General features: G+C 40.5%; 1 protein-coding gene across 3 annotated transcripts in view; it reads left to right on the plus strand.

Annotated features, from left to right (window-relative positions):
* The window catches only part of KDM5B (lysine demethylase 5B), an 87606-nt gene that overhangs the window by 51056 nt on the left and 22111 nt on the right, over positions 1–14439 (plus strand). For all 3 annotated transcript variants that reach the window (XM_025382848.1, XM_025382855.1, XM_025382841.1), the window contains 6 exons: positions 2260–2418; positions 4318–4437; positions 6626–6784; positions 7701–7882; positions 10408–10570; positions 13004–13123. In XM_025382848.1, coding sequence (XP_025238633.1) covers positions 2260–2418; positions 4318–4437; positions 6626–6784; positions 7701–7882; positions 10408–10570; positions 13004–13123 — 903 coding nt within the window. The remainder of the gene's footprint in view (positions 1–2259; positions 2419–4317; positions 4438–6625; positions 6785–7700; positions 7883–10407; positions 10571–13003; positions 13124–14439) is intronic.

Genomic DNA, 14439 nt, shown 5'->3' on the forward strand with positions numbered 1-14439 from the left:
AAGGAATGAAAAGGAAGTAGAGAAGGAAGGAAGAGAAAGAAAAGGAACAAAGGAAAGCAGTTGGGAGTAGGGAGGAGGGCATGGCAGAGTTAGAGGGCTGGGAGCTGTTTATTCTGTGGAAAACTTTTATTAAAAGTAAAGCCTGATGGCATTAGAAAGGATCTGGTTCTTCTCTACCCCCTTCTGAGAGCCTGAAACAGTGCTTTTTTTCATGGAACTAGAAATTATTCTAATTGAGTGTTCTCTCCATAAATGTCACCTTCTGCCCCACCCCCTCTCCCCAATACAATCAGAAAACTGACAGAGCTAGATTTTTATTTGCTACAGTAAATATACTGAAACAGTTAGACTCTCCGTTTAGTTGAATTCTCAGCTTTCTAGTATTGAGTAATAGTTTGCTGTGGCTGCCATAAGGATGTGCCACAGACTGAGTTGCTTAAACAACAGAAATTTATTTTTTCACAGTTGTATAGGCTGGGAAATTTGAGATCAAGGTGTTGGCGGAGTTGATTTCTTCTGAGCCCTCTTTCCTTGGCTGTAGATGGCTGTCTTTCACAGGGTCTTTCCTCTGTACATATCTTTGTCCTTATAAGGACACCAGTCATATTGGATGATTACCTCTGTAAGGACTCATTTCCAAATATAGTCACATTCTGAGGTACCAAGGGTTAGGACTTCAACATACGAGTTTTTGGGGGAATACAGTGTACCTGATAAAAAGTAATAACTGGCTGGGCGCGGTGGCTCAAGCCTGTAATCCCAGCACCTTGGGAGGCCGAGACGGGTGGATCACAAGGTCAGGAGATCGAGACCATCCTGGCTAACCCGGTGAAACCCCGTCTCTACTAAAAAATACAAAAAACTAGCGGGGCGAGGTGGCGGGCGCCTGTAGTCCCAGCTACTCTGGAGGCTGAGGCAGGAGAATGGCGTAAACCCGGGAGGCGGAGCTTGCAGTGAGCTGAGATCCGGCCACTGCAGTCCAGCCTGAGCGACAGAGCTAGACTCCGTCTCAAAAAAAAAAAAAAAAGTAACAACTATGCCTTATCACTGGGCATTAGGGGAACTTCTTAACCATGACCCCTTAAGTAGAATTAAAAGTGGTAGTTTATTTTTATTTTTTTAGAGACGACTGGAGTACAGTGACACAATCATAGCTACTGCTGCCTTGAACTCCTGGGCTCAAGGGATCCTCTTGCCCCAGCCTCTTAAGTAGCTGGGACCACAGGTGTGCACCACCATGCCCAGCTAATTTTTCTTTTTTAAATTTCTTTTTTTTTTTTTTTTTTGAGACGGAGTCTCGCTCTGTCGCCCAGGCTGGAGTGCAGTGGCGGGATCTCAGCTCACTGCAAGCTCCGCCTCCCGGGTTCACGCCATTCTCCTGCCTCAGCCTCCAGAGTAGCTGGGACTACAGGCGCCCGCCACCTCGCCCGGCTAGTTTTCTGTATTTTTTAGTAGAGACGGGGTTTCACCGTGTTAGCCAGGATGGTCTCGATCTCCTGACCTTGTGATCCGCCCGTCTCGGCCTCCCAAAGTGCTGGGATTACAGGCTTGAGCCACCGCGCCCGGCTCTTTTTTAAATTTCTTGTAGAGACAGTGTCTTGCCATATTGCCTAGGCTGGTCTCAAACTCCTAGCTTCAAGCAGTCCCACCAGGCCCCCAGAAAGTGTTGGGATTACAGGCTTAAGCCACTGTGCCAGGAACTTTAAAAACAGTTTTGTTTTAAATATGGAAAAATTATATTTTCCTTCACAAATTATACTTTTGGTTAGGTTGGTAATTTATTACCTGGTGTCTTTTTTTTCTCTTTTTTTTCTGAGACAGGGTCTCTGTCACCCAGGCTAGAGTGCAACAGTGCAATAAGGGCTCACTCCAACCTTGACCTACGAGGCTCAAGCAGTCCTCCTGCCTCAACTCCCCAAATAGTTGGGACTACAGGCATGTGCCACCACACTTGGCCTGTAACCTTAGCATCTTGTTGTTTTGGAACCTACTAAAAACTTTAAATAACAAACTTTAAACATATGACAATTGAGAGAGCTAGGAGATTCCACCTTATATTTGGGTATGCATGAGGTATTGTGAAATATCCTTCATAGAAAGTGAAGCATTTTTATTTAAAATATCCTTTATAGAGGTTGAAGCATTTGTAGCAGGATGTAGAGACTAGATTATGCCTCAGATCCATTTCATTTCTAGAATTTTAGAAAATCAAATAATAGATCATGTTCCTTTGTTCTGTACCCATTTGTATTGCTACAGGTGGATCTGTATGTCTGTCTCTTATGTGGCAGTGGCAATGATGAAGACCGGCTACTGTTGTGTGATGGCTGTGATGACAGTTACCATACCTTTTGCTTGATCCCACCTCTCCATGATGTTCCCAAGGGAGACTGGAGGTGTCCTAAGTGTTTGGCTCAGGTAATAATTAATGGTAGAAGATTTTTTTAGGGCATTTTTCTTTGCCTTTGAGTTTTATTTATTTTTTATTTTATTTTTAGACAAGGACTAACTTTGTTGCCCAGGTTGGAGTGCAGTGGCACAAACATGGCTCACTGCAGTCTCAACCTCCCTGGCTCAAGCAGTTCTCCCACCTCAGCCCCCCAGGTAGCTGGAACTACAGGCCCATGCCATGATGCCTGGCTGATTTTTGTATTTTTTGTACAGAGGGGTTTCACCATGTTGCCCACGGTTGATCTCGAACTCCTGAGCTCAAATAATCCTCCTACCTCGGCCTTCCAAATTGCTGGGATTACAGGTCTGAGCCACCTCATTTGGCCTGCCTTTGAGTTTTAGATTTGGCAGTCGACAGTAATGAGGTCCATGAAGAAAACTGGGATGGACCTGAATAGGAAAGAGGTCTTAGAAGTGAGTTCCACAATGTATGTGGGTAGTTAAGAGGCAGAAAATAATTTGTAATAACTATCTTTTTAAAAAAAATTCTTATAAAAAGCATTACATGCTCTTTGCAAGAATTATTAAAACACTGAACAACTTAAAAAGTAGAGCTATGCTTTCACAGTGCATACATAACCACTGTCAATGTCTTGGTGTATATTCATCCTGCCTTTTTTCTATTTTAAACAAATGGAGCTACATTATATAAGTAATTTTAGTAATCTGCTTTTTTCATTTATAGAGACATTTTCATGTAGCACTGTGATTACTGATGTTTTTAATAGTGCATGCTGTCATTGGTAAAATCTGAAAAGGATCTATGATTATCTTTTTGAGGTTTTTTTTTTTTTTTTTTTTTTTTGAGACAGGATCTCACTCTATCACCCAGGTTGGAGTACAGTGGAGTGCAGTGGTGTGATCTCAGCTCACTGCAACCTCCGCCTCCCCAGCTCAAGTGATCCTCCCATCTCACCCTCCCAAGTAGCTGGGACTATAGGCTTGCACCACCATGCCCAGCTAATTTTTGTATTTTTTGGTAGAGACAGGGTTTTGCCATGTTGTCCATGCTGGTGTCAAACTCCTGAGCTCAGGTGATCCGCCTGCCTCGGCCTCCCAAAGGACTGGATTACAGGTGTGAGCCATTGCGTCCAGCCATTAGGATTATTTTGTATTAATATTATGTAGCAGTCAGTCTATTACCCTTGTTAGGGTTGAATTGTAATATAACAGTAAGGAGGTTTAAGTATAGCATGGATATAAAGGTTTGAGTGCTTTTCCATGTAGCTATGTTACAACATAAGGATGTCTCCATCAATGGGAGATCATTAAGCATAGGACAGGGCAGGGGGTCATGGATGTTAGATAAATTATTTAATAACTTGTAATAGGGATGACCTTATCAATGGATCTGGAATATTTAAGTCTATTGGCTCACGAAGATCTAAGGCAGCTTATACTGCCCCTGTTAACTCCCAGTATTAGATTATAATCAAATATTGCTGGCCTGAGAGCCATTCTGTTTCCATCAAGTGGTTTATCTCTATTTTGACCTATTTATTGTATGTTGATTTTATAATTTTAACTCCCAGGAGAACATTATTACTCTCATTTTCAGTATTGAAAACATTATTTGATTTTGAAGGAAGTCGAATCTTTAGCCTGCCTCTTATAAGTGTGTAAATTTATCCAAGTTGTGGTTGTTAAAATGGACATTTTATTTGCTCATTAGCAAATAAATAAAATGTATTTCATTTGCTTATTAAAATAACCACATTTTTCAGGCAGGTTTATTTTTATAATATAGACCTAGCATAGCAGTAAAATACACAAAGCCTTGTTTTCTATCTGCTAGCTTGATGATTGACCAAGTATACTTGGTGTTTTCAGTGTCACCTAGATCATAATTTTCTTTTTTATTTTCAGGAATGTAGTAAGCCACAAGAAGCATTTGGCTTTGAACAAGCAGCCAGGGACTATACCCTCCGTACTTTTGGGGAAATGGCAGATGCGTTCAAATCTGATTACTTCAACATGCCGGTCCATGTATGTACATATATACTGCTTCGATTTAGGATTTTAATAGCTTTTGGAGAAAAGTGTACCTGAAGACGGATTTTTAGTTGAGGCCTCACTCTATTAGGCATTATCACACAGAAAGCAGAATGAAACCTTTAATTTGTTTTGTGGTATTTAAAATTTCACAATACTTTAAAAAGCATTCTAATTTTTTATTTTAGGATTTCTCTAAAGATACCACTTCCATACTGATCATACAGCACCAGTAATAGAATACTAATAAAGAAAATCATCAGCAATCGTTTTGGTCCAACAAATATAAAGAATACTTAACAAAATGTATTAAATGACTGCTATGTGCCAAGGAGTGTACTATGCATTGGGAACACATTTGTTGTATATTGTTATGTAATCATAAGTTAGTAGTATAAATTTCAGGATGAGTCCATTTTTAATTCCCCTTTATGTACTTTGAAGCATAAGCATTTTCCATTCAGCATTTAATATTCCATCAAATGAGTACACCAAAATGTAGTGCTTTAATTCTAGATATTTAAACTATGATTTTTGTCACTACTAATAAAGCACTGCAGCAAACCCTTAATGCATGTAGTACTCTTTAATTGGATGATTTTCTTGGGATGATTATTGAAGTCAGATGAGAGTCATTCTCCCTCATTCCATCCCAGTGGCTGTAGCAATTTATGGATCCCAGCAATGTATGAGTGAACTTGTTTTTCCCCAACACCTCTAACATCAGCTATTAGTTACTTAAAATGTTTGCTTATTTAATGGACTTAAATTTATACTCCATTTGAATTTTCAGTTCTCTTGACTTCCATATGTGTTATATTTGCCAATATGTTTTGCTTAACCAATCCTGATGACTTGCATGTAACCTCTTCTATTTGTGGTTAACTGTATATTTTGACGAAATATTAGATGAGGACATTGAGGGATAGACGTTTAAATGTTACCTGCCTCTAGATTTACACCAGATTAACAACAGATTGACATTTAATCTGGTGACTCTTTATTCTAAGGGTGTGCTGCTACAAATTGCTCCTTTTGTCATATCCTATATACTGGCAGTCTCCAACCACCCCTTCCCCACCTGGCCATGAACCAGTACCAGTCGGTGGCCTGTTAGGAACAGGGCCACACAGCAGGAGGTGATTGGTGGGCAGACGTTACCACCCGAGCTCTGGCTCCTGTCAGATCAGCAGCTGTATTAGATTCTCATAGGGCAAACCCTATTGTGAACTGCCCATGCAAAGTGTCTAGGTTGCATATTCCTAATGAGAATCTAATCCCCCCACCTCCCAGCCCTTGCGCCCTGCCCTTCCCTAGGGGTCCATGGAAAAATTGCCTTCCATGAAACCCATCCCTGGTGCCAAAAACACAGGGACATTGGGGATCACTGCTATATACTGTCTTTTTTTTTTTTTTTTTTTTTTGAGATGGAGTCTCGCTCTGTCGCCTAGGCTGGAGTGCAGTGGTGCAGTCTCGGCTCACTGCAAGCTCCGCCTCCTGGGTTCACGCCATTCTCCTGCCTCAGCCTCCCGAGTAGCTGGGACTACAGGTGCCTGTCACCATGCCCGGCTAATTTTTTGAATTTTTAGTAGAGATGGGGTTTCACCATATTAGCCAGGATGGTCTCAATCTTCTGACCTCGTGATCCGTCTGCCTTGGCCTCCTAAAGTGCTGGGATTATAGGCGTGAGTCACCGCGCCTGGCCTATACTGTCTTTTTTGTGTTGGTTGCCTACATTGCTCTCAGACGGGTCCAGTGAAAAGAATGAAAGGATGGACTCAGGTAATGTATTTGAAAGCATCTCAAAGTATAAAAGCATCATTGAAACAACAAACCATTATTACTGTGCTATTATCAACTGTACAGTACTATACGTTATTCAAACACAACTAACCATTATTACTATACAGTTTATGTTACATTTTTTGAAACACAGAAATATCTCCAAGTCATAAATAATTGCTTTCCTTGGCTCCCTTTTACAGTTGTGGCATGGCTGGTGATAGAGGAACATGAATTCCTTTTAGACAGTAGAGGTTTTCTGAATTGCCTAAGATCAATTATAGAATATTCTAGACACAATTTTTCCGTAGGGTGCTGTTCTTTGATTCCCATCACTAAGCTTAATTGGTCACAGACAGTTTGTGGGGGAACTCATTTTTTCTATTCCTTGTATTTCCAGATGGTCCCCACAGAGCTTGTTGAGAAAGAATTTTGGAGACTGGTAAGCACTATTGAGGAGGATGTCACAGTGGAATATGGAGCTGACATTGCCTCAAAGGAATTTGGCAGTGGCTTTCCTGTCCGAGATGGGAAAATCAAACTTTCACCCGAGGAAGAGGTAGGCATATAAGTGGCTTGGAAATTGAGGTATTGAAAGTCTGTTTGATTGACTTGAAGTAACTTATGATTACTTTGAGCAAATCCTTAATTACCAGATTTTTAATGATTTCAAGAAAAGTAGAAAGAGCCTACAGAAGAATTCTAGTCCTAACTATGTCCTGTATTGTGGTCATAGGGGAAAATTACTTACCACCCTTTGCCTTCAGATTTTATAACCTTGGTTTCTCTTTCTGAAGAAAACCTGAAGGACTGAGACCAGGTCTATTTATTTTTGAACTTCAATATTTTTGAGTATTTTTTTCCATACTAGCGAACTATTCTTAGGAAGAGTTCTATTTCTATCTTGGTAGGAAAGTGTGATTTTTTTTTTTTTTTGGTAGTTTTCTTTGAGAATATTACATATGATCAGAAAAGTACATAGTTATATGTATACAGCCTGATGAGTTTCCACAAACTGAACACACCCATGTAACCAGCACTAACTAAAACAAGAAATAGGATATTCCTAGCACCCCAGAAGTTACCTTTTTGCCTGCTCTCCTTCACTACTTTTCCTCTTTCAGGACAAGCACTATGCCCTCAGGATAATCACTATCCTGACTTCTAACACTATCGATTAGTTTGCCTGATTTTGAACTTTGTTAAAGTGGACTCATGGCTTATGTTCCTCTATATATATTTAAAAAGAGATAGATACAAAAGTATATGCTGTATAAATCCCTTTACACAAAGCTCAAAACTGGGCAAAACAAATCTCTGAGCATCCTAGAAGGTCAGCATGGTGGCCCCTCTTCTTCCACATTTCTTTTTTTATTTTGGAGGAGAATATTTTTAGCTGGCCTTTTGAAACAGAGTTCTAAAATGTTAGCATTATATAGCTAAACCTTTATCCTCTTTTGTCTTCTTATTTTTAGGAGTATCTTGATAGTGGCTGGAATTTGAACAACATGCCAGTGATGGAGCAGTCTGTCCTTGCACATATTACTGCTGATATATGTGGCATGAAACTTCCTTGGTTGTATGTGGGAATGTGCTTTTCTTCATTCTGCTGGCATATTGAAGACCACTGGAGCTATTCAATTAACTACTTGCACTGGTGAGAAGTTCCAAAAAGAACCCATGAATAGTATGCAAGCTGGATAGGAAAACTTTCCTTTTCAGTGCAGATGTGTCTTAACTGTGTCTAAAGAGTAATGAACTACTTTTTTTTCCCTAAGGTTTTTCACTTCTATTAGAACAGGCGTCCTGACAAGTTAAGACAGTGGTTCTCTAGACTTTTTTTTTTTGTTTTTTTTTTTTTTTGATGGAGTTTTGCTCGTTGCCCAGGCTGGAGTGCAATGGCACGATCTCGGCTCTCTGCAACCTCCACCTCCCAGGTTCAAGCAATTCTCCTGCCTCAGCCTCCCAAGTTGCTGGGATTACAGGCATGCGCAACCACGCCCAGCTAATTTTTTCTATTTTTAGTAGAGACAGGGTTTCTCCATGTTGGTCAGGCTGGTCTCGGACTCCCGACCTCAGGTGATCCGCCCACCTCAGCCTCCCAAAGTGCCGGGATTATAGGTGTGAGCCACTGTGCCTGGGTAAGACAGTGGTTCTTAAGATTCCTAGAGCATCCATGAATTGCCTGAAATTGCACACACACTACTTTGCAAGAACAATGTATTTCTGGGGGAAAAGGTAGTTTTTATCTGAAGTAAAAAAGTCTTTACCTAGGCCGGACACAGTGGCTCACACCTTTTATCCCAGCACTTTGGGAGGCCGAGGTGGGCAGATCACCTGAGGTCGGGAGTTCGAGACCAGCCTGGCCAATATGGTGAAACCCTGTCTCTACTAAAAATACAAAAATCAGCTGGGTGTGGTGGTGCGCACCTGTAATCTCAGCTTCTTGGGAGGCTGAGGGAGGAGAATCACTTGAACCCGGGAGGCAGAGGTTGCAGTGAACCAAGAGACCCCGCCATTGCACTCCAGTCTGGGCAACAGAGTGAAACTCCGCCTCAAAACAAAAAGAAGTCTTTACCTATAGAAAAAGCATATTCTAAGTAAAAGTTACTTTTACTTAGAATTTGATGGCCAGTGGTAGCCTGGATACCCTTTTGGGAGAAGTGTGAATTTTAGTAGTACCACAGTGTCCTCTAGGTCTGTGTGATGACCAGCCTCTTTTGTTGTGCTGAATTCAGGTATCACTACGCACAGTAGAGTGAGCCTTATCTTTGTGTGTGCATTGAGGGGGCAAGGTGGGAGGGATGTGCAGATATTTGGGCTTCTTTACTTTTTAAACTCTTCAAGCCATTTCTTCACATCTGTTTTCTTCTCTATTTTTCTTCTAAATATAAAAATATTTGAAAATCTATAACTCACTCAAATCCTCACACAAGGAATTTGAGGATGTACCACAAGAAAGAGAATTGGCATATATATGTATAGAATTAATTCTACTTCCCTAGGTAGTTGCTCCCAGCTGTAAAATGAAGATTATATTTACCATACCTCACAGGGATGATACAGATAAATTGTTTGATAATTTAAAGTCCTTTGAAGAATAAGAATTCCTTAGAAATGCTAATTGCCTTATTAGTGTTTGATTTAACCTAGTCTGCCAGAATGGGCAAGGGAAAAGAAAAATGGCGAGTTGCCTTCCCTTGTCAGTTGCTTTAGGAAACTGTGGTAACAACATATCCTGAAGTGAATACGATACCTTATATTCTTAGAAATTCTAGATACCGGCTGGGCACGGTGGCTCACACCTGTAATCTCAGCACTTTAGGAAGCTGAGGTGGGTGGATCACCTGAGGTCAGGAGTTCGAGACCAGCCCGGCCAACATGGTGAAACCCCGTCTCCACTAAAAATACAAAAATTAGCTGGCCATGGTGGTACACACCTGTAATACTAGCCACTCAGGAGGCTGAGGCAGGAGAATTGCTTGAACCTGGGAGGCGGAGGTTGCAGTGAGCCGAGACTGCGCCGTTGCACATCAGCCTGGACAACAGAGCAAGACTCAGTCTCAAAAAAAAAAAAAGGAAAAAAAAGAAATTCTAGGTGTCTGCATTTTCTAAAGAATCAGATAAAAATGGGAGGGGGGAGAGGGACCTCAAATGGAAAGTCTTCTGTTCATTCATACTTGAAGGGGGAAAATGTATTACATATGTTCACATCACATTTCTTTTTCTTTTTCTTTTTCTTTTTTTTTTTTTGAGGTGGAGTCTTGCTCTTGTCATCCAGGCTGGAATGCAATGGTGCAGTCTTGGCTCACTGAATCCTCCACCTCCCGGGGTCAACTGAATCTTCTGCCTCAGCCTCCCAAGTAGCTGGGATTACAGGTGCCTGCCACCATGCCTGGCTAATTTTTGTATTTTTGTTAGAGATGGGGTTTCACCATGTTGGCCAGGCTGGTGTTGAACTCCTGACCTTGTGATCCACCCGCCTCGGTCTCCCAAAGTGCTGGGATTACAGGCGTGAGCCACCGTGCCCGGCCCACACTCACATTTCTAATGATACTTTGTCAGTTTGCGGTTTCCTTTGTAGCGTAGTCTTACAAAGCCAAGTCTGAAAAATATGAACTGGTAACCCATTTTGTTTGTGTTGGTGTTGCAGATTGATTTATTTTTATAATCTACTTCCAGGGGTGAGCCAAAAACCTGGTATGGAGTCCCAGGATATGCTGCTGAGCAGCTAGAAAATGTAATGAAGAAACTAGCTCCAGAACTCTTTGTGTCCCAGCCAGATCTCCTCCATCAGCTTGTGACCATCATGAACCCCAATACCCTGATGACTCATGAAGTGCCTGTATGTTCTGGGTTAATCCTTCTGCCACTCAAGCTTAATTTACCACTTCTTTTTCCTTTTTATTCACTTTTTTATGATGTTGATTTGATTCTGTGTTTTCCATAGCATAACTTGATAGCAGAAACAGCTGTTTTGCTGCGGTACTGTACATTTACTCAGTGGGACTGGATCCTTAGATACCATAAAAATTAATTTGTTGCAGCTAGTAACTAGATTGCTAAACAGCCTTCCTTTGCAAATAATAATTGCAATTCATTGGTTTTAGTATATTTGTATGTGAAAATTTATTTCAAGGTCTTGAGCTTGTATTTTAGGGTTCACAGTCTAGACCAAAAAGTCTAGAGGTTGCTAAATGAAGTGACACCTAACAACAGGGATATGTTCTGAGAAATGCATTGCTAGGTGATTTCATTGTCATGTGAACCTCATAGAGTGTACTTACATAAACCTAGATGGTGTAGCCAACTATACATCTAGGCTATATGGTATAGGGTATAGATGCTGAGCTACAAATCTGTACAGCAGTTACTGTACTGAATACCTTAGATAGCTGTAACACAATAGTAAGGATTTGTGTATTTAATTGTATCTAAACAGAAAAGGTACAGTGAAAATACGGTATTATAATCTTACAGACCACCATTGATATGTGGTCTGTCTGTGACCAAAATGTTGTTATGTGGTGCACAACTATACTGGCTTCCTTTTGGAGAATACTCTGAAGATATTCGGGAGGCCATATTGAAATGTATGAAGAGTCCACCTTAGCTAAATCAAATGTCAGTGATACATTTACAATGTTAAAGTGAATTCTTGAACTTGTTGTGACCTAAATTTTATGCTTTTGGGTTCATAGGCTAGTCAGTGGAGACCACAGAAAGGATTTTTATTTGAGGCATTATAAATTATGCATAGACCATAGCTTAGAAAATAATCACCAGTTGGCCGGGCGCGGTGGCTCAAGCCTGTAATCCCAGCACTTTGGGAGGCCGAGACGGGCGGATCACGAGGTCAGGAGATCGAGACCATCCTGGCTAACACAGTGAAACCCCGTCTCTACTAAAAATACAAAAAATTAGCCGGGCGTAGTGGCGGCGCCTGTAGTCCCAGCTACTCGGGAGGCTGAGGCAGGAGAATGGCGTAAACCCGGGAGGCAGAGCTTGCAGTGAGCCGAGATCGCGCCACTGCACTCCAGCCTGGGGGCAACAGAGTGAGACTCCGCCTCAAAAAAAAAAAAAAAAAAAAAAAAAAAAAGAAAATAATCACCAGTAAGCACCACAATCTCACCATCTTCTCGTAGTTATTTTTCTCATTGATATTTTTCTTTCCTTATGTTGACTGTTTTTTCCAATTTGTTAAGAGTAGATTGCTTTAGTTGAGACCTGACCCTGGTTCTTTAATAATTGAGCAAACCTCCTGGGGTTAGATTCTGGACCTACAGAGATAGATGAATGAACTCCTTGTGCATTTAGGGATTCACAATACGAAGTAAAAGATAATGCTTATACAGATAATCAAAGGGTGGTTTCGTTTGACAGTGGTGCCAACTATGAGACTGATCTAATAACTCTATTGGGAATCAGAAAGGGCTCATAAATGAGATGACATCCGTAGTAGGAGCTGGAACTCTGATAAATTATCACATGTTTGGCAGAGTTAGGGAAGGAGGAGAAGTATTCCAGGTAGAAGATATGGTGTTCCTGTGATGGGTCTTTTAACAGAACCCTGAAGGCCGTATTACTACACAGATGGCTGGGCTCCACCCCTAGAATTTCTGATCCTGCTATTTTGTTAGTCTGAGTGGGGCTTGATGATTTGCATTTCCATCCTAGTCAATGTTGATGCTTTTGTTCTGGGGGACCATACACTAGGTAAGCATTGGTGTAGAAATATAGAGGCTTGAAAAGGAAATCTAATATTATTATATAATAATAAGCCCAGTGTAAGGATTTGTGTGCCTAGAGCATTATAGGTACTTTTGGGGTGAGGGTGGTGGTAGGAAGAAGGGAATGATGGGAGATAAGTTTGAGTTCCAAATGAGGAGGAGCTCTGTATGTTATGAGACTCTTGAAATAGAGTGGGATTTCTTTAATTGGTGGTAGAAGATACTTATTTGGGGGTAGTAATAATAATATATTAGGATATTCTTAATTGTAGCTGTTTTTACAAGTTATACTTTGAATCTTAATATGGCCACATTTTTGTTTTGTGTTCAGATACTAATCAACTTTGGTAGTCTGGGATACTGCTCCATCTTGTGACATAAATTAGTATCGCTAGGTGATATTCTACTATAGTAATTTGTTTCTTCTGGCTCAATTTCAGAAAGCTACCTTTTTTTTGGAAATTATCTAATAGTCTGTGTCCAGATTGGTTTTAGTAACAATGTCACTCTTTAAGAAACTCAAAAATCTTCAATTTCTGTCTCTTTAGGTTTACCGAACTAATCAGTGTGCTGGGGAGTTTGTGATTACATTTCCAAGAGCCTACCACAGTGGTTTTAACCAGGGTTTTAATTTTGCTGAGGCTGTTAATTTCTGCACTGTTGATTGGGTATGTAATTGCAATTTAGTGAACCTTTTCAAATTTATTATTTTTCTTGAGGAAATTGAATATAATGTTTTAAAGTGTCATGTGGGCTAGGCGCGGTGGCTCATGCCTGTAATCCCAGCACTTTTGGATGCCAAGGTGGGCAAATCACCTGAGGTCAGGAGTTTGAGACCAGCCTGGCCAACGTGGTGAAACCCCATCTCTACTAAAAATACAAAAATTAGTCAGGCGTGGCGGTGGGCGCCTATAATCCCAACTACTTGGGAGGCTGAGGCAGGAGAATCACTTGAACCCAGGAGGTGGAGGTCACATTGAGTCAAGATCATGCCATTGCACTCCAGCTTGGGCAAGAGACTGAAACTCTGTCTCAAAAAAAAAAATAAATGTCACACGGGTAGTTGCCTTGACCCATTACTGCTCAAATAGTCAGTCTGCAAATTATTTACCAGTCCACAATGAGATAAAGCACTTGTACCACAGTGTAAATCAAGCATGAATTACCTAAGCATACTGCTTAGTTCAGCTGATGTGTTTTCTTTTGTAGCAAGATTTTCTTGATAAAGAAAGGAGTCTGTTGATTTACATTCTGGCTGAAGCTCAGCATCTGATTGCAAACTGATAAATAATTCCAGTCTAAAGGCTATACTTTGTATAGTACTGGCTTAAATTATTTACAGTACAGCAATTTAAGGACACATTTGGTTTTAGTTAGTTGTAAAGTTTAATTTTTATATTTGTAATAATACTTTTACCTAAAAAGATCTAGATTAAGTGTTGTTAAAGCTAATGAATTATTATTTTGTCATAATGGTACTTGCTATATCTATACTTATTTTCCATTATGTAGTTTCTTGGAGTATTATTCCCTGAAGTAGGTTGATCTTACCAGTTCAGCACAACGATTTCAGGAAATATATGAGGTCATACTTCTAATTAGATTCTACATTGTTGTAGATACTAATACATTGTTAATACATTGGGTCTTTTTTTTTAAAAAACCACTTTTTAAATAAGATATGTAACATTATAGATCTTTGGTATGCAAAGATAAATAAGGCCTGGGGCCTAGGCTAGGAATCTTATGGGTCTGATGTGTTGTTTTTTTAAATTTTTTGAGACAGAGTCTCGCTCTGTCACCCAGCCTGGGGTGCAGTGGTGTAATCATGGCTCATTGCAATCTTGACCTCCCAGGCTCAAGCAATCCTTCCACATCAGCCTCCTGAGTAGCTGGAACTACAGGCGTGCACCACCACACCCGACTAATATTTGTTTCTAGAGATGGGATTTCACCACACTGTGCAGGCTGGTCTCCAATTCCT

Source organism: Theropithecus gelada, chromosome 1, assembly GCF_003255815.1.
Source record: "Theropithecus gelada isolate Dixy chromosome 1, Tgel_1.0, whole genome shotgun sequence".
Classification (NCBI taxonomy): Eukaryota; Metazoa; Chordata; class Mammalia; order Primates; family Cercopithecidae; genus Theropithecus; species Theropithecus gelada.